Source organism: Plecotus auritus, assembly GCF_963455305.1.
Source record: "Plecotus auritus genome assembly, chromosome: 1".
Classification (NCBI taxonomy): Eukaryota; Metazoa; Chordata; class Mammalia; order Chiroptera; family Vespertilionidae; genus Plecotus; species Plecotus auritus.
This window is the reverse complement of record NC_137770.1, coordinates 149,180,494-149,202,108: the sequence shown is the minus strand read 5'-3', so window position 1 is coordinate 149,202,108 and position 21,615 is coordinate 149,180,494. Positions and strand designations below refer to the sequence as shown.

Sequence of the window (21,615 nt, the reverse complement as noted above, 5' to 3'; positions counted from 1 at the left end):
GGGAGATACTCCTAGAAGTGGGATTACTGCGTGAAACTTTAAACTAAATTTTTAGAAGGGAGAGGAGGGAGAAACCAAGATGGCAGCATAGGTAAACACCTAAACTGCTGCCTCGCACAACAATTTCAAAACTACAACTAAAAGACAAAACAGACATCATCCAGAACCACAGGAAGGCTGGCTGAGTAGAAATTCTACAACTAGAAGGAAAGAGAAAGCACACTGAGACTCACAGGAGCTGCGGAAGGCAGAGGGATGGAGGTGCGCGTGCGAAGAGGGCTGGCAACTGAGTACGCTGCTGGCTTTCTCAATCGAGAGGGAGACAAAAGCTCCTGACTGCTCTGAACTCCAGTTCCAGGTGAGACTCTGGGTACCCAGAGTCATTCGGGGAGAAACTGGACTGTCTGGCAGCAGGCGAAACTCGAGGGCGGCTTTCTCTCAGAGGTGCTTGCAGCGATTACCACAGGACACTGAGACCCAGGGGCCTCAAAGGTCAGGGCTGATGGGAAGCCAAGGCTGTCTGCTCAGCCCTGAGACTCCGCCCCATCCAAGCTGAGCACAGAGGCTTTTGCAAGTCTTGTCTCATAAGGGTGTCCCCAGCACGGAAGTTCTCCCAGCATAGACACAGCTGATCCTCACAGTCAATTGGCCTGGAGGTCAATTCCTCCCAGTGATACCAACAACAATCAAGGCTTAACTACAACAAGGCTGTGCACACAGCCCACAAAGGGGGTGCACTAAGAGTATCCACCTCAGGTAACTGGGGAGGCTGAGCCACTGGGCCCTATAGGACACCTAGCACACAAAGCCACTCTATCAACTCAGGGAAGCAGCCAAAATGTGGAGACAAAGAAACAGATCACAAATGAAAGAAATGGAGGAAAGCAAATGACTGGATATAGAGTTCAAAACCACGGTTATAAGGTTTTTCAAGAATTTCCTAGAAAAGGCCAATAAATTTAGCGAGACCCTCAAGGATATGAAAAAGGACCAACTAGAAATTAAGCATACACTGACTGAGATAAAAAATATTATACAGTGATCTAACAACAGACTAGAGGAACACAAGAATCAAGTCAAAGATTTGAAATACAAAGAAGCAAAAAACACCCAACTGGAAAAGCAAAAAGAAAAAAGAATCCAAAAATATGAAGATAGTGTGAGGAGCCTCTGGGACAACTTCAAGCGTACCAACATCCAAATTATGGGGGTGCCAGAAGAAGGATGAGAGCAAGATACTGAAAACCTATTGGAAGAAATAATGACAGAAAACTTCCCCAACCTGGTGAAAGAAATAGACTTACAAGTTCAGGAAGCGCAGAGAACCCCAAACAAAAGGAATCCAAAGAGGACCACACCAAGACACATCATAATTAAAATGCCAAGAGCAAAAGACAAAGAGAGCATATTAAAAGCAGCAAGAGAAAAACAGTTAATTGCCTACAAGGGAGCACCCATATGACTGTCAGCTGATTTCTCAACAGAAACTATGCAGGCCAGACAGGAGTGGCAAGAAATATTCAAAGTGATGAATAGCAAGAACCTACAACCAAGATTACTCTACCCAGCAAAGCTATCATTCAGAATTGAAGGTCAGATAAAGAGCTTTACAGATAAGAAAAAGCTAAAGGAGTTCATCACCACCAAACCAGTATTATATGAAATGCTGAAAGGTATTCTTTAAGCAGAGGAAGAAGAAGAAAAAGGTAAAGATAAAAATTATTAACAACAAATACATATCAACAAGTGAATCTAAAAATCAAGTGAATAAAAAATCTAATGAACAGAATAAACTGGTGAATATAATAGAATCAGGGGCATAGAAAGGGAGTGGACTGACAATTCTCAGGGGGAAAGGGGTGTGGGGAGTGCGGGAAGAGACTGGACAAAAATTGTACACCTATGGATGAGGACAGTGGGGAGGGGGGGCGGGTAATGGCAGAAGGTGGGGTGGGAACCAGGTGGAGGGTAGCTATGGGGGGGAAAAAGAGGAACAATTGTAATAATCTGAACAATAAAGATTTATTTAAAAAATAAACTAAATTTTTTAAAAATTGTATAACTTGTGGTAAAATACACATAACATAAAGTTTAGCATCTTAAACATTTTAAAATATGTTTTCATTGATTTTAGAGAAAGAGATAGGGAAAGGGAGAGATAGAAACCTGGATGAGAAACATCAACATGTATCCACTGCCTCTGGCATGCCCTCTGCTGGGGATAGAGCCCGCGACCCAGGCATGTTCCCTGACCAGAAATGGAACCAGTGACATCTTCAAGCATGGGGCAATGCTCAACCACTGAGCACATCAGCCAGGCACCATCTTAAACATTTTGAAGCATGAAGTTCAGTAGTGTTAAGTACATTCACATTATTATGCAACCAATCTCCAGAATTCTTTTTATCTTGCAAACTGAAACTCTATACTCATTAAACAACAACTCCCCATTCCTTCTACCCCAGGTCCATGGCAGCCACCTGTCTCTCTTTATGAATTTGACTGCTCTAGGTACCTTATACCGGTACAGTAGTATAATACAGTATTTGTCTTTTTGTGACTTTTAAAACTAAACTTGTGATTTGAAGGGTTTAGAACCACACAGGTGCTATGAATTCTGGCCCCTAGATTCAGTGAGTGCAAGGCTTGTGGTTATAGATTCTCAGAGGAGACTTTTTCTCAACCTGCCTCCCTTTCACCAGAAGACAAGGCTAAAATGACATACTCTCCAAAGACTCCTTCTGTGGGCCAGTTTTTAACTCGTCCATCCACATGAGTGTTGTTTTTGGATGAGAGGAATGCTGCCTGTATGTGCTGGCTGAGGCTGTCTCCAGTTGATCTCCTGCCCCTTCCGGCCCTGGCTCTCTATCATGAGCCCATTAGGATCCCCCAGGATGATGATAGTTTTGGATTTCCCCTTACTGTTCATTTTTCCTGCTCTCTTGTTTCTGTACCCTGAGCAAGTCCTTTATTTTCCCACCATCTGAACCAAGCATTTAAAAATATGTTTTTCCTCCCTTTCATTGTATTCAGTATTTTACTTGTACTATCCTGGAAGGTTTTCTGTGAATGTTTAGTCTGCCAGACTGCCTGAAACTGCTTCACAATGATTATTATGGAAGAAGCTTTCTAGCGCTGTTTATAGTTAGACTTATAGGTAAGTTAGAAAATTATGCTTGACACTAATAGAAAATAAGGTTCCATTGGAAATTGTGAAACAATCTTAACTCCTAGCATAGTAGAAATTCCTTGTTCATAGAATCAAACCATATACCTACAGCTGCTCTGTGTCACTGAGCCCCAATCCACACTGGTTTTTACAGCCCGTAGTTCTTACTGCCCCTACAGGCTCATAAAAATCAATATAAAAACATTATATATGTATACTCCTTGTTCATTAAATCAAGAGCATATATACATATACACATACATATATGTATATGCACATTTATATGTATTTTCTTTTAAACAATAAAGCTACACTGGCTGCCATTTCAATGCCTCCCTCCAGAATGGCTCAGGATGGGATGGAGAAATTGATCTGAAATCAGACAAATCCTGAGCATCCTAGAAAATCCTGAGCCCATTTTTAGAACAGCCACCCCTTCTGTGTCTATATTAGGGAATTTTCATGTTCCAGTGCCTGGCCAAAATATATATATATATATATATAGATGACCATTTCAGTGAAGATGCAACCAGGGGAAATGGCTTTAGAAAAAGTAGCGCATTTGGAAGAACAAATTGAATAAAGTAACAGAAAAAAAAATAATCAGGGAAGCAGATGCAGGCACCTTTAGCTCTTTGATGTGACTATTCCCAGCAAGACCGTGGCCAAGCTGAGGTCTGACTAGGTCAGCCTTTCACAGACTCTCTGAGGTCTGCTGGGCAGCACACACAATCTGATCTCCACTGAAAGGGCAAGGGCGTTTATAATGGGGACAAACCACAAAAGGGCATGTATTGCATGCAACAAAATGCACAGACAACACACAAAAAGAAAAGCATCCTGAAAACAAGGCTTCCAGGGGGAAAAAGAAACAAAACACACACCCAGAAAATCATTTTGTTTCTCCCACCATGTTTTCTCAGGCATAAAGGAGAAGGTTCTGAACCCACAGGCTGTTGTGATTGCGACATAACGAGTCCAGGTGCTGGCTAGCCCTGTGGCCCCTTTAGAACACTGGGCTTTCCAGCGGGACTTTCAGCTTTGACTGCCTGTAAAATCGTTCATTTATCCCCTTTCAGGTAGGATTTCTGTCATTTAAAAATATGCAATAAAATATTCCAGGACGTCCGCATCGCATTGAAGCAATTAAATGTTTTTGAAAATATATAGATCTTCACTAGCATTCATGCATAAGGCATTTCACCTTAAAATACATGCGAGTATGCGCACGCTCACACACACACACACACACACACACACACACACACACACACCAGCAGCAGCAACAACAGACTGCTGTATGCCTGGCCAAAAGGAGCATTTGGGACCTTGAGAGGGAAGAGTTAATGAATGGCCATCACTTTAGGACACCTCTGAACCACATTGTAGTCATGTGACTGTTTTTGACCTGCTTAAGGTCATTTACCTGGAGATAACAGCCTGACAAGATAAATCTGCTTCTGTGTCTGGGCCCTCCCCTAGCCATCTGTTCTCTTTAAGAAATATGGGCCTGTGGAAGTGCCCGTGGACGGCTGTGAATGTAACCCTAGGGGAACTCAGAGGGGGCTGCCCTTGACAGTCACAGCCACCCAAAGTCAACATTTATTGGAAAATAACACCAGCATTTCTATTCCTATTTGGGCTTTTTGTCCACAAAGACTTTATGCCTTTTAATCATTTATTATAATTCTACTACCTGTTAAAATTTGAGTCACATTTCCAGGTGGCATGTAATCACAGCACTACCTCTGTCCCTGGTCTAACAGGCTATATGTGACCAAGGAAGACACCCCACAGAGAGTCTTTTTGTGATTCATCTCCAAGGAAGTTTTATCCTTAATGTGCTAGAGAATAGTTGTAGGTATTTTTATCTCAGCATAGTTCTTTCATTACCCAGGAAAGTTGGGTAAAGCAACATGACTAGAAGGTATTTGGGTACTAACTATTTACCAATTACACTTTTTTCTTTCTTTTTTTTTCTTTATTGATTAAGGTATTACATATGTGTCCTTATCCCCCCATTACCCCCTCACCCTCCCACTCATTCCCTCACCCCCCTGGTGTCTGTGTCCATTGGTTAGGCTTATATGCATGCATACAAGTCCTTTGGCTAAACTCTCCCCTTACCCCCACCCTCCCCTACCTTCCCTCTGAGGTTTGACGGTCTGATCGATGCTTCTCTGTCTCTGGATCTGTTTTTGTTCATCAGTTTATGTTGTTCATTATATTCCACAAATGAGTGAGATCATGTGATATTTATCTTTCTCTGACTGGCTTATTTCGCTTAGTATAATGCTCTCCAGTTCCATCCATGCTGTTGCAAATGGTAAGAATTCCTTCTTTTTCACAGAAGCGTAGTATTCCATTGTGTAGCTGTACCACAGTTTTTTAATCCACTCATCTGCTGATGGGCACTTAGGCTGTTTCCAAATCTCAGCTATTGTGAATTGTACTGCTATGAACATAGGGGTGCATATATCATTTTGAGCTCTGGGGAAGGCACCAGATAGGTGGTATGCCTCACTCTTTTTTCTACTTGGTTCCCTATTTAACAAAACAAAGGGTCTTGATGGAAATCCAGGGTGTAGACTTTGAGGAGGAACATAATAATAATTAAGTTCAGGAAAATACCACATATTCTGTCTTTGAAAATTACTCCCTGTGGAAGGTTGAAGAATTTGACCCACAGGTTTCTGACAGAGGCGCAGACCATGGGCTAACAACACATTTTATTCTCTTTAACCCTAATTATCTATGCAAATCTACCCAGCACTTCAAAAAATAAAACTTTGAAACATTTTTTCATGCTCTTAATTAGATGGAGTAGAATATTCCTTCCTTCCTTCTTTCCTTCCTTCCTTCCTTCTCTCTTTCCCTCCTTCCCTCCTCTCTCCTTCCTTCTTTCCTTCCTTCTTCTCACAAATATTCATTGAATTCCTAATTACCATAAACTAGACACTGGGAGGTAGCAGGGAGCAAGACCCATTCTCTGCCTTCAAAAAAAAAATTTTTTTTAAATATATTTTATTGATATTTTACAGAGAGGAAGGGAGAGGGATAGAGAGCTAGAAACATCGATGAGAGAGAAACATCGATCAGCTGCCTCCTGCACACCCCCTACTGGGGACGTGCCTGCAACCAAGGTACATGCCCTTGACCGGAATCGAACCCGGGACCCCTCAGTCCGCAGGCCGACACTCTATCCACTGAGCCAAACCGGTTTCGGCTGCCTTCAAAATTTTTTATTTAATTATGGTGATGGTGATTCTTAACCTCAAGGTTATCTTTGAAAAGCCATACAAAAAAATGACTATCTGGTATCCTTGGAACTGTACACTTTTAATTTCTATGAATACTAGTGAAATAATATTAAATTATTCAAAAACAAATATTTGACAAACTTGAGCAAAACATCTTTATACTGTATATCTAAATAGTATGGTAGCACTTAAAAAAACACACAATAAGAATGTTATGCACATGAAATGGTATAAAGATTTAGAATCCTGTGTGCACAGTGCTGTATTTCTTAACCGTTTGTTATTAGGATTGTGTATATGCACGTATTATGTGCACAATGTATAGTATGCAGTGAAGGAAGTGAGGTGCATTATATAGTATGTACATTGTACATATTAATTGCAGTAAATACAACTTATCTACTCATATTGGCTCAGATCTAACCACAGAATGAGAAATTAACTCAGGCAATAATGCAGAGAGGGACCTGAAAAGCAAATGAATTTTTTTCAAAGAAAATATTTACTAATACCACTTCTCCTTTCCCATTTACCAATGTCCACTGGCATTTCATCTGCTATTACTATGGCAGACAATAGGAAAATATAAAAAATAGAGGTCTTACATGGCATGACTACTTTTATAGGTACTTGGGTATGATATGACTAAATTTTACATAAAAACCTACACTGGTTTGTAGAGTACTCACTGACATAGAAACGCACACCTTGAATACATTTCAGGTTGAAATCACGTGATGATATCAGCAGCAACTATGCTTTCATTAATACAATGTCTAATCCATGTCTACATGGGACAATGAGAAATAGGGGGTGCTGGGGTCACGGTGCACATTTCTAGTTCTGACACCAGAACTTATTTGCTGTGTAAACTTGAAGTCACTTAATCCCCCCAATCTCTTGCTCATGTGTCAAAAGGGGTTAAGAAAAATTATTTTTAACCTTTTAAGTATGCAAATTTCCCCCCATTATTGTTTATCTTGGACTTCCTTTCAAGACAGGACCTATTTAAAAAGAAAATCCAGAGAAATGTTTGAGAAACGTAAATGTAGCAACGCTTTGCAATGTATATAAAAGTGCTGAATAAAATGCAATTAAGTTATGCTTGTAATTGATATTTGTTGAATATCCCAAATTGCACTATTTAATAGAGACATTTGGGCAGAGCAGTCCACTGTCAGGGCCAACGCATGCACTGGTCATGCATTCTCTCCAGTACATTACACCCATCAAACCCTTCCCTAGTAATTTTTTTTCTTCTAAAGCAGTTTTTTACAACTCTGACACCATTCCCATGAAATGTGACATTTTAACAAATAGGATTGCCATGTCTATGAGATTTATCTTCACTCTCCTCAATAGCATCATTCCTTGAACTGTGTATCGCCTTATATGAAAAACGCAGCCTTTTTTGTGCTATGTGGCAGCTGAAAAGTTCATATGGTTAAAAGCTCTTCCTAGGGTGTATAACCCACAAAATGTATTTTAAAATAAAGTTTTAATTACATTTCACAATTCAGAGCCAACTTGTAGTTTTAGTCTAATCCAGACACGGGTTTCTCTCCCATCTGTCCCTTTTGCTTAAGCCTGCACTTAAGTCATAATATTGAAAGTGTGACATCATTCCTTCCTATGATGTCATTAAACATCACTGTTTGGTATGGACCCAAGCAGTCAGAGAAATGAATAGTGTGGGGGAAACATGCTTGTTCAAATATAGGTAAAGGGAAATAAATACATGGCAATCTGAATTATTTTCCATTGTTTTTCATTCCCAATTTTTCTCTAATATTGAAAAGACTGTTCCATGAAAGTAATGCCTTGACACAAAAAGAACCCTATGCAAAAGAAGAATGAATCCTTAAAATACCTACATAAATGGGGATTAAACTAGTGTATAATGTGAATGCACATCCTAAATGAGGATATGAAGTTTGTGTGAAGCCCAAGTTTCTGTTAATTTTTCATTGAAGTAACACATTTTACTTTCTAACCATAAATGATATTTAGGCCACCATTAAAAATGTATATCATTCTATTTAGTAGTTTCTATTTTGACAGTAAAATAAGTTAATTAAAATTTATCAATTAAGAATTTTTTCATATTTTATAATCAAGATGGAACTGCCATTAGCAGTATAAGAATATACATAAGTAGAGTTTTAGAATTCTATTAACATTTAATTAATTAGATTATAGTAATTTATATATTAATTTATTTTAGACATGATATAAACATTTTAAAATTCATTTTAGTTTATTACATGAATAGTTCTAGATGCTTTTGAGTAGTTGTTGAAAAATTCATAAAATAACAAAGAATCCCACATAATACTATCTATAAAACATCCATTGGCTTTAAATTGAGGAATTCAGTGGGGAGAGGTGGTAAATAATTTTTATAATAATAAGTGATTCAACATTGTTTTTAAGAAATTAGTTATATATAAGCATCCATTTATTATTACATTTGTATGCCAGTTTAAAAATTATTTGGTCAAGTTCATAAATTTTAGCATTGAATGTATTCTGTGCTTCTACCTGTGTCAGGCCCTGAGGTAGTCTGGTCTTAAATAGAGCTGCCCTCCTGCTGCCTTCTAGGCGCAGGAATTCACAGATTGGCATGGCTGATGAATTACAAGGTCACAGGCAGTATAGTGAAGTACACCAGATAGGAGTAGGAATACCTGGGTTCTTGATCACTTAAAAGATTCTAGCTTTATTCTTGGTACCATTTAAGGACATTAATATCTAATCAACTCCCAAGACAGGCCCTTGATTCCTCTCCAGCGCTGTCACAATGGCGACAGTGCCTCACCGCTTACTCTTTCTCTTGCTTGTCCTATTCTGAGACATTATTCACTCAGATGTCAGCTTAGATTCCTCCCTCCCTCCCCTGGATCCACATGTGATCAGACCTGTCTACCTCACTCAGATCTCAGAGTATAGTCCCTCCTATCCATCCTCTGTTGTTAATTCATGTCCTTGTTTGTCACCTATACTGTTGTAATAGTCTCCAAATAGGAATCATTTCCTTAGCCTTGCTCCCTGATGTAGCCTCCACACTGCCACCACCATTTTGATGTGTTCAAATGCAAATCTGGTGCTTTCCTCAGCCCTGACTTACAACTCTTTAATGGTTCCCCTTCACCTGCAGCACAATAGCCAAAGTCTTCGTCATCTGGTCCCCACCCATCCCTCCACGTCATTTCCCATTATCTCTAGAACAGACATGGAATTTGGGCTAAAGCTACACTGACCATGACCTTGAGGGTGCTCTACTGGTTGTCCTTCTATGCTTCTCACACAAGCTAGTCCCTGAGCTGGGTGTACCCCATTCTTCCTATCGACTTGGCAGAATCCTTCTTCAAAATGAAGCTCAAGAGAGGTTTGCTTCTCTGCAAAGCTTTTCCTGAACAAACGAAGCAGTGTTAGCTATCTCCTTTTTTGTGCCAGCCCAGTTCCTAATAGTACTTTTGCTCTTACACTCAGTATGGTCTGCAATTTGTTTCCATGTCTCTTCCCTAATAGACACTGAACTTCTTGAAGGATGGGACTGTGTGTTATTTGTCTTTGTTTTCCTAGCTCATGTCTCATAGTAAGTAGATGATCAACAGTTTCTTACTAGATGGATGAATGGATGGATGCTTCTTTTCTTATGTACTTTAGCTCTGATAATTACATCCTTATCTTCAAGAATAACAAGTTTGTGTTTTTTGTTTGTTTTGCCTCTCAAGAATTTTCTTCTGTTATTGTCCATCCCTCACCCAACACCTCAACCCCACCAACTTTTATCTGAATAGTCTTCTTCAAAACTCAACTCAAATGAGTTACTCTTTTAATTATTCTTTTATAATACTTTGTATTTATTTGCATAATAAAAAGCTTTCAACACATTTAATTATAATTAGTTTAAATATCTATCTCTTTCCTTAGACGTTAAGTTCCTTAAGAGAGTGGCACACATTTCTTATTCATATCTGTAGTTCAGAGGCTAGCACAGGTAGGTGATAGTACAATCACATATTTGGTGAATTAATTCATGAAGGTATGCCTGAATGTATGAAATAAAGTAACATATTTGAAAGTTCTTTGAAACTGTAAAGCCCAGGACAAATATTAGGCATTATTATCATCTTGCTCACATTTATGAATCACATCCTTTCCTCTGCTCCTTAGTTCTTTGTGTCTAGATAGACCACAGGCCCTTGTCTAGATTATCACTTCACACAGACTTCCTGGCTCCCACTCAGAGTGCATTTGACATTAAACTAAACCCCTCAGCACTTGGATAAGATCTAGACTATACAGAGGTAATAAAAAGAGAATCAACTGCCCTGCCTTTTAGTCAACTTTATTTTTTAAAGTTTATTTTTATCGATTTCAGAGAAGAGAGAGGGAGAGAGAGATAGAAACATCAACCATGAGAGAGAATCATTGATTAGCTGCCTCCTGCAACCCGCCTCACACACACACACACACACCACTCAACCACTGAGCTACAACTGGCTGGGCAACTTTAAAACTCTAATAAATGATAACCATATTCTGAAAACAAAGATAGGCAAATCACTTTAGATACCATTTTCTTAGTTAATGGCCATATATTTATCATAAACTTATGCCTCTTCCTTATATAGACAGAATTTGTTTATTAGTTGAAGAGCAAAAGTATAAACATTCAACAGAAGAAATAATGTAATATGAATGACAACAAAGATTTGATACAAAAATCTCATCTTCCTCCTGGAAAATCCCTGAATATTGTACAAATGACATTTCAATCACGTCGTGCACCTTGGAGAAGGGACTTTGCCTAGTGTGAAATTAAGGAGCTCTTCTGCATATTACAATCACCTCACTGACTGATTAGGGCAAGAGGTGAAAAATACTTACCTTAAAGACTGGGGAAGATTGAAATAAGAAAGAATATAATTATTCATGGGTAGAGAATATGGAATGAGCAGAAACTGGCTGAGGTTGACACCTATACTTATGTAAGAAGAGCTTGGAGATCATTTATGTCTGGGAGGGGCAAGACCTCTGTTTAATCCTTATCTGAAAGACGTCAAGTAGAGTACATTTTCCCATGATACCATACTGACATCTGGGGTCAATCCTTTCTCCAAATGAAAAAAAAAAAAAAAAAGTCACTTGCATAAATGCAACTTCAGTAGCACCTTGACAGTCCTGGGAAGTCATCCAACTGAGTATCAATTTAATGTGGTTAAGTCACATTGTTAGACATTCATGATGTGGGATGCTCCCAGATGTCTCCGTGATGGGGTGGATTTCTCAATAGGTGAGAAGGAAGGGAGCTGCTATGGATGGATGTTCTCATCACAGAAAGGGAAGCATGAACTAACAGCATGGCTTCTGAAGACAAACGCAATCTGGATTTATTCACAACTCCTCAACTTTTCTGAGACTTAGTTTCCTTATCTATAAGATGGGGACAATCATACCTTCCTCATATAGTGTTTGTAAAACTTAAATGAGATAGCGCTGCTAAATAACTGATAATGATTAAGTGTTTAGTATTCTTGCTTCACCAAATTTTCCCATCCTGCTCATCTAATACCAAATGATAACATCTAATACCAAATTCTATTTTTTTTTCAGGACTTTCCTATGAAAAATATGCATAAGCACTAACACTATCTCTCCCCATGGGTTTTACACTTCAGTAAGGAGAATTTCAATGAATTCATTTCTTAATTTTTACACACTAATGTTGTTATCCAGAGGGTGTCATATCATTACATGTCAACAAAAAATAACATATATTTATGTATATGTACTTATATATCCTAGATTTTTTAAAAAGTACTTTTACTGATTTTTGGAGAGAAGAGAAGAGAGAGAGAGAGAAACATTAATGTGAAAGCGAAATATGGATCAGCTGCTTCATGTGTGCCCTCTACTGGGGATCAAGCCCACAACCCAGGCATATGCCTTGTCTGGGAATAGAACTGGCAACCTTTTGGTGAATGGGATTACGCCCAACCAAATGAGCCACACCAGCCCAGGCTTTCCTGGATTTTTTAATGACAGCAAATTTTCTGCCTCCTTTTTAACTACATTTTCCTAATGTCCAAAATACCAGCTTAAATGCTTCTCTTCTGAGGAAATCTTCTCCCCTACACATGGCTATAAAAATTTTAAATGTTTTACCAAGGGACCATTTCCCTCAAAATCACACTCCTTTCTATATGCTGTTCTACAGGATAAGAATTCCCAGGGGTTACTCTTAAAACTTACATGTGTAGATGAATTTTATTGAACATGTTGGTCTTCCTCTAGAAAACTATCTCTACCTGTGGTGATATTCTTCAGATTATATCTATAATATAAATAGCAATTATCTATAATAATAAAAGCATAATATGCAAATCAATCAAATGACTGAACAGCAGAATGACTGTCCAGATGACCTTCCGGATGACCATGCTATGACATGCACTGGCGCCAGGCCAGCCAAGGCAGGTGCAATGCGATTGGTTGGGGGGCCCCACCATTGCCCCATGATTGCCCTGCAGAGGGAGGCCCAGGCCACCCGGCTGGTGGCCACAGAGGGAGACCCAGGCCACCTGGCTGGTGGCGCTGTGGCAGGTGGGTGGAGCCTTCCTCTGAGGGGCAATCGATCTGGGGGCCCTGTGATTGATCACCCCACAGAGGGAGGCCCAGTCCATTAGCCAGTGATACTGTGGCAGGTGTGTGGGGCCGGCCAGAGATCGCCCCACAGAGGGAGCCCCAGGCCAGCCAAATGATCGCACCCCATGCCTGTCACCCACAGAGGAAGGCGACGAGTGGTGGGGGGGAGGGGGCAGTGCCGCACAGATGGTAAGCAGTGGCAGCAGCGGGGGCGGGGCCAGCTGCTGGCAGCTGGGGGAAGGAAAGCCGGGATAGGCCCTGATCACTGGCCAGGCCTAGAGACCCTACCCGAGGAGTCCCAGATTGCAAGAGGGTGCAGGCTGGGCTGAGGGACACCCCCCATGCATGAATTTTGTACACTGGGCCTCTAGTCTATAAAAGCATAATATGCTAATTAGACCAGATGTCCTGCCAGATGTCCTTCTGGACGTCCTTCTGGAAGAAGCTGTCTTGGGCGGGGGCTGAGGCAGAGGCCCCCAGCTGCTGCACTGAGGCAGAGGCAGCCACTGCAGTGGCGGGTGGAGGCTGAGGCACAAGCAGCCATGGCAGCAGGGGGGGCCGAGCCCCTTGCACGAATTTTGTGCATTAGGCCACTAGTATATACATAATTGGCATCTGAAGATGTGGATACCTATATTCCCCACTCCTCTCTTAAATGAGGCTGTTGTAAGACCACATCTAAAGAGATCAGGTGGGGCCTCACAGGCCACCCCAGTTTTTTCTCTGATGGAAATGGCAAGCCATTGGTGGGTTCTGAGCAGAGGAGAGACCTGATCTGACTTAGGTGTGGAGACAAACTTTGGTTGCTGTATTTGAATAGACTGCAGTAGAAATAACAGAGGTAGAAATAAGGAGAGCAGTGATACTCTACTGTAGAGATCCTGCAAGAGATGATGGTGATTCGGACCAGAAAGTAGCAGGGACATGGTGACCTGTCTGGATTCTGGTCATATTTTGAAAGTAGTTGAGCCAAAAGTCTACCCTAATGGATTAGATGTAGAGTATTAAAAAAAAAAAACAAGCAATCAGGATAATCATAAGATATTTTGGCCTGAGCAACCGGATGGATGGAGTTACTATCCACTGAGACAGGAAAGGGTGTTAGAGCAGCTAGTTTAGGGTGGTAGACAAGGCATTTAGTTGGAGACATGTTAAACTTGTCTATTGGACATCCACATGGACATGACAAGCAGGCAATTAGACATGCAATTTGGGACTTTAGGAGAAAGATGGACCCTTAATATATGCCTCTTAATATTTGTAAAAGGCTCAGAGCAATATCAGACTCCTAGTGAGAAAGTAAACAGTGGTCATGATTAATATAGTTCCTTCTCCTTTTTTGATCATGTCATTCAAATTTCCTGAAGTAACTGCAATGGTCAAATCCTGTTATAAGTAGTTACTCTCTGAACTTGCAATTAAGTATTGCCATAAAACAATCTTTTCTTACTTTTGGAGGTTATCACCCTCTTTAAAAGTAAATTCCCCATTTTTCAAGTGCAAATGAGGTTACTGTGGAGAGGGAATTAAATTTAAAAATAAAAATTGAAACATACGATGTACACAGACAATCAATGCAATTTTGGAAAATGTCCTTTGAGTACAGAATATTTAGCCATAGGAAAAGTAATATCATAAGTATGATAGCTAAGAGAGTAGATTCTAGCTTTGAAATTAATTCATACTTCTGCATATCACCTTGAATATCTAATATGTTAAGTCCCAGTTTCCCATCTGTAAAATTGATACGTGAAAAAATTGTGAAGGATATTGAATGAGATAATAAATATAAAGCACTTAGCACAATGCTAGACCCAGTACTTTCTTATAATTCCCAGCTATGATGATGAAGATGATAATGGTGATAATGATGATGATGATCAGTAACTTTACTTATTATTTACAATTGAATCTAAGACTAAAAATTTTTCTATGGCTTTTCATTTACTATGGAGTTTTCATTGAATATGTTTCTCAATATACTACTTAAAATTTAGAAAACTTACTCTCAAGACATTATGCCAGTAGAAGGAAAAAGGTATTAGGAATAGAAGTCAGAGTCTGATCCAACCTGTTATTGGCACTTCCATTCTCTTCTCGACTCCAGCCTGCCCTCCCCACCCTCACCCCAGTACCTTGCCCATATTGCTAATGAACAAACCAAATGAATTGACTCAAAAGGAAAAATACTAAACTTATCTCTTCCCCCTTATGTTATTTTAATTGTGTATATTTTTGTGCGTAAGCATGGTTCTTTGGAGGGGGGAGGCAGGGGAAACAAAATGTTTGCTATAGAAAAACACATATCCTTTTAGCCTGGTAATTTTGGAAGCAAAAGATGGTTTCCATAGTAAGAAGATGGAAAAGGAGTAGTATTAATAGAAGAAAGCACAGAACTAATGCACGTTTTAGAGTATGCCTAAAACAACACTGTGAACTCTAAGTTATGCTAAATTGGTGAATAGGATAAATAGAAGCCAGCTCCAATGTGATTGCTCAGAATGAAAGTCCATAGTGAACTCGAAGAAAGCATCTCAGCACAGCAGAAACTCCTGCACTTGTGACACACTGAGGCTTAATTGGTCCTCCTATGGTTTGGACGAAAGGTTTGAAAATACTTCTGACCTCTTAGAAGAGATTTATAGACATACTAGAGGCCTGGTGCACAAAATTCGTGCATGGGGGTGTGTGTCCCTCAGCCCAGCCCGTACCCTCTCCAATCTGGGTCCCCTCGAGGCAGTCAGACATCCCTCTCACAATCCAGGACTGCTGGCTCCCAACTGCTTGCCTGCCTGCCTTCCTGATTGCCCCTAACTGCTTCTGCCTGCCAGTCTGATCACCCCCTAATCACTCCCCTGCCAGCCTGATTAATGCCTAACTGCTCCCCTGCCAGCCTGTTTGCCCCTAACTGCCCTCCCCTGCAGGCCTGGTCACCCCTAACTGCCCTTCCCTACAGGCCTGGTCCCCCACAACTGCTCTCCCCTGCAGGCCTGGGTCCCCCCCAACTGCCCTTCCCTGCAGGCCTGGTCACCCCCAACTTCCCTCCTCTGCCAGCCTGGTCACCCCTAACTGCCCTCCCCTGCAGGCCTGGTCCCTCCCAACTGCCCTCCCCTGCTGACCTGATCACCCACAACTGCCCTCCCTTGCAGGCCTGGTCCCTCCCAACTTCCTTCCCCTGCTAGCCATCTTGTGGTGGCCATTTGAGTCCACATGGGGGCAGCCATCTTTGACCACATGGGGGCAGCCATCTTGTGTGTTGGAGTGATGGTCAATTTGCATATTACTCTTTTATTAGATAGGATAGAGGCCTGGTGCACGGGTGGGGGCCAGCTGGTTTGCCCTGAAGGGTGTCCCAGATCAGGGTAGGGGTTCCCTTGGGGTGTGGGGCGGCCTGGGCGAGGGGCCTATGGTGGTTTGCAGGCTGGCCACACCCCCCAGCGACCCAAGCAGAGGCCCTGGTATCTGGGATTTATTTATCTCCTATAATTGAAACTTTGTAGCCTTGAGTGGCTGAGGCCGGCCAGGGTGTGCAGAAAGCTTGGGTTCCTCCATTACCAGGGAAACCCAAGCCTCCTGCTCTCTCAGTGGCCGCAGCCATCTTGGTTGGGTTAATCTGCATACTCGCTCTTGATTGGCTGGTGGGAGTGGCTTGTGGGTGTAGCAGAGGTATGGTCAATTTGCATATTGCTCTTTTATTAGATAGGATAATAGTGTTTTAATCCTTGCATCCTGTAGTTGCCAAAGTAAAAGTATATTAGAGTACATCCAATCCTAATCAGACAATGATTGTCTGATATCCCAACTCTTCTCCAGGCCAATCCTGGATCCCAGTCATTCTTTTCCTAGGCCCTTAATTACCTTAACACAATGTCTAATGGGGTATATTCCCCCCTCACATTAGTTCCATATTAATTGTATTTTGCTGGAATTTCTTTTTCTTTCCTTCTTATTTATCTGTGTGTTTGAATTTCTACCATGTTTTTGGGAGCCTAACTTAATGTATCCCTTTTTACTTGTTATAATATAAATTTCTTAAGATCACTTACTCTTGCTCCAGACTACTCCTCTGATGGTTTATTGTATTTATCTTGCATTTTTCTCCTTTTCCATTTATTTCATAGTCTTGCAACAGAAACTAGTGATATTATTACTAAGTTCTCTATTGAATTAGAAGATACCCACAAAAATCACCATAAAGTAATAAGTTGTATTTTAAAAGTAAGCACACAGAGCTTAAATATATATAGGAATACTAGTGGCCCGGTGCACAAAATTCGTACATGGAGTGGGGGTTCCCTCAGCCAACCCTGCACCCTCTCCAATCATGGACCCCTTGGGGGATGTTCCTGTGGGATCAGGCCTAAACCGGCATTTGGACATTCCTCTCACAATCTGGGACCGCTGGCTCCTAACCACTCACCTGCCAGCCTGATCTCTCCCCCAATTGATCTCTCCTGCCAGCCTGATTGCCCCCGACTGCCCTCCCCTGCCTACCTGATCTCGCCCCCAGCTTCCCTCCCTTGCAGGCCTGATCTTGCCCCCAACTGCCCTCCTCTGCCAGCCAATTTGGTTCTGATTGGTCAGTTTCTATGCCAGTCAGCATCTCTGGGCCTATCAACGGGGCCTGATCAGAAAGGCAGGGCTGATCAGCAGCCCCTGTGGAGGCTGGCCCAGCTAGGAGAGAAAGAGAGAGGCAAGTGCTGATCAACAGCTGTCACACAGGCTATGAATCAGACCCTGCTTCTCTCTTCAGGCCTCTCTCCGGGCCTGATTCGCAGCCCCCTCAACAGTCAGTGCTGGGTCACCGCACCTGCAGCAGCAGCAGTCAGTGCTGGGTCACCACAGCAAACCAGCACTGACTGCAGGACTGACTTCTGGTTGGTCGAGCCTCCGGTCGTGATGGACCCAGGGTTTTTATATATTAGGATTGCACCTTTTAAGGACGTTTTAATGATATTCACATAAGCTTTGAAATTAATTTTAGAACCAGGCAATGATCTTAACAAGAAGCTAATCCTCTTATTGTGAAGCATCCATCTTATATAAAAACTGCTGTTTGAAATTTTAACCCTGCTATTTTGGCTTCTGTAAATGCTTGCTTGCTTAAATAATAAGGAAAGACTATTCCCATTCCAGAGAGGCCAAGGACTATGCCCCATACAGAGTTGTCAGTGCTGACACCAGGCCAGACCTTGAGATATGGTCTCATGGCCCCTTCCCAGCATGTAGGCCTTCTTTCCCAGAAGGCCCAGAAGTCTCATTCCAAATTTGGGAGACAAAAGAGCTAGGAAAAGTATAAATAGAAAAGGTTTCCTCCATGTGGGGGGCGGGGAGGCGGGCCAGAATTTGAAAGGCACATTTTTCTCTGGCCCTGCCCTTAATAAAATGTAACTCCCTTTCTCTAAGCATGGCTTGTTTTTTTCCGGTCTTCTGTAACAATTGTACCTTCACTCACCTAATGCATGGCACCTGGTGCCAAATTTCTTGCAATAGTTTCCACAATTCACAGCAGTCACTAAGGATTTTCAAACGTATATGGATCATATCCTGAAGACAATTCTATAGGAGAATTACAAAATTGGTTTTGAGTAGCCCTGGCCAGGTGGCTCAGTTTGTTGGAGCATCGCTTCATACACCAAAAATATTGCAGATTTGATCCCAGGTCGGCGAACATACAGGAGACAACCAATTGATGTTTCTCACTCATGTCGATGTTTTTTTTCTCTCCCACACCCCCCTTCATCTCTCTCTAGAATCAATAAAAACACATCCTCAGATGAGGATTAAAAAATAATAAAATAAAATAAATTTAAAAAAAAACAAAATTGTGTTTTTGAGTATTGGCAACATAATTAAAATGTCCACAGTTCCCCAGTACTTTAAAAGGAAAAGTCCCTTTTGGATGGGTAAATTCTCTTATTTCTGCTAATAAACTGAACTTACTATTTTATAGTCACTTCATAGAAGCCAATTCAAAAGTTCAGTTACTTAAACTATGTTCCAGTACATAATGTGATTAAAACTTTTAATCTGTATATGTGGAAAATAGGCTCTTGATAATAACAATATGTCTGTCTTATTGTCTCTAGGACTATACTTGATAAGAAGGAACTACTGGAGTTTGCTCAACTTGGCTGTTACTTGGAATATGATCTCTTTGGTAATGAACTCCTTAATTACCAATTGAACCCAGATATTGACATGCCTGATGATAATAAAAGAATTAGAAGGTAAATATGATTAAATCTCTCATAGCATTCTTTTTTCATTTTCATATCTGGGAGGGTATTAGCAAAGACTGGGAAATCAGGAAGCGGGAAGAACCAGAGACTTGCAGAGAAAAATATTCCAATGCTGTTTCAGGGAGAAAAATCTCTATATATTATTGCAAGAAGAAAATGAGTCATCTTAAGTAGGCAAAAAGCTTAACAGGGCCTTAGACACTCAGTGCAGATGGGCAGCTGACAAGAAACGCAGATAACACCCAACCCCTGCCATGACAATAAGAGAATAAAACATGTTTTCCTATGTTTATCTCTCCTGAAGTATGATGTTTCTTTCCCAGGTTGAACACACTTAAGTCATAACCTCATACAATATATTTTTAAATGCTTTATTAAAAGTAGTCACTAAAGAGTTTGCTGCAACTTAAGTGTTATAAGTATGATGTCTAAAGACTAGACATCATATAAAATCTAACCTTTCAAAATGGTCTAACATGCAGTGAAAGCAAAGAACGGTACAAATGGAAAATTTTGAGAGTCAAGGATGAATGGCTACCTGTTTTATCTTAGTTATATAGTGATGTCAACAGTGAACACAGCAAGTTAGGGAACCTGAAAGAAGAGACAGATTTGAGATTGAAAAGGATGAATTTTGTTTGGGAATATCTAAGTGTTGTTATCCAGAGGGGCCCTTGGATAAAAGTGTGAAGCTCAGGCTAGAAATTTGAACTGAGGCATAAATATAGACATCATTGGATTGTATACAATAGTTGGAAGGGTGGGGATGAATAAGATCACTCAGAGAAGAGAATGAGGACAGAGCCCTGGGGAACACACACGTTTAAGGGATGGAATCAGGAACAGACACTCAAGGACAGTTGAGAAGTTTTCAAAGTGATGAGAATATCAGGAAAATATGTTATTACGGAAGTTGGTGGAGAAGAATGCTGAAAGCACAAGGGCTTGAGCATGTGTAATAGGTGGCAGATATCAAGTGAGATAAAGACTAAAAAGTATCCACTGGATTTCAGTCAGGAGGTTCTCATTTCACAAATAATAAGTGCAGTCTTGTTAGAAAAGGCTTGAGGAATAAGCAGGAGGTGAGGAAGAGAGAGAATGTAGGGGTTACTCTTTCAAGAAGCTTGGTACTGAAGGGAAGCAGATGTGTAGGGGTAAAGCTTGAAGACAAGACAGATCGAGGAAAGGTTTTGTTAGGAGTTGAACAATGTTGATGTAGCTGAGAGTGAGAGCAGAGAGACAGACAGAGAGAATGAATCCAGAGAAGTAAGTAGTGCTTATTCTACAGGGTTGTTATAGAATGTATATGAAATAAAGTATACAACATTTTTAGCTGAGTGTTTGGAGCAGAATATGGAACTGTCAATTAATGTTTCTTTAAAAATCTGGAGAGAGAAGAGATACAGAGAAAGGCTCCCAAGGAGACAAATAGATGGGATCTGAGAGGCAAATAAAAAGTTGGTTAAAATGAGATATACTTTCTCCACTGAAATGAGGGGATGCAAGTAATGAGGTGAATACAAATAAATCTTGGCGGGAGGAACAGGAAACTGAGAACATATGGCCCCATATGGTCTCTAGTGTGCCCATGACAGTCATCTCCTGAGAAAGAAGGAGTGGATTTTGGGCAGAACCTTGGAAAAGAGGATGTAGGCTGGGGATGAGAGGGATATGGCTAGGGACAAGATGTGTGCGAGACCCAGGTGAGGCTAGAAATCATGACTGCATGACCGTATATTGGCACCAATGCACACATGATTTGGTGATTATTTTCCCCCCAAAAAAATGTTTTGTAGTTTGGTAGTGGAACCAAAGAAGCTTTGTGAGTAGAAGCAAAACTAACCAAAAAAAGTGAACAGTTAGAAAGATTGAGGGTTGGGATTCTATCCAAAAAATGGGAACAGGGAGGGGTTGAGATGAGGGTCGTAGGTCCAAGTTGAAGGAAAGAGAGAAATGGTAGCTATATAGCAGGGGCAAATAACCAGGAACTTTAATGAAATGGGTGAATACATTTAGTAGGAAAGGATGAGTGAAAAACTAGAAAGATGTAACTGGTGGTCAGAGTGGGAAACTGAAGATTCAGATTTCAGAGAGGAAGTAGTTCTCCATGATGACAAGGACCAGAATATGGTTCCAAGTGTAGAAAACTGGTTAGAATGGAAGTAAGCAAAACTGGAGTAGAGATGTGATGTCCAAAAACTGTGAGGTTCAAAGAACAATAGTAAACATGCACACTGGGGTTGTGGGGACGATCTTGGGCCAGTGGCCACAGTTGGAACAGGCTTAGCTT

General features: G+C 40.9%; 1 protein-coding gene across 1 annotated transcript in view; it reads left to right on the top strand.

The window, feature by feature from the left end:
- Positions 1-21,615, top strand: part of PTER (phosphotriesterase related) — a 69,383-nt gene that overhangs the window by 43,505 nt on the left and 4,263 nt on the right. Inside the window, exon 4 of the mRNA XM_080687837.1 lies at positions 19,173-19,313. Coding sequence (XP_080543963.1) covers positions 19,173-19,313 — 141 coding nt within the window. The remainder of the gene's footprint in view (positions 1-19,172; positions 19,314-21,615) is intronic.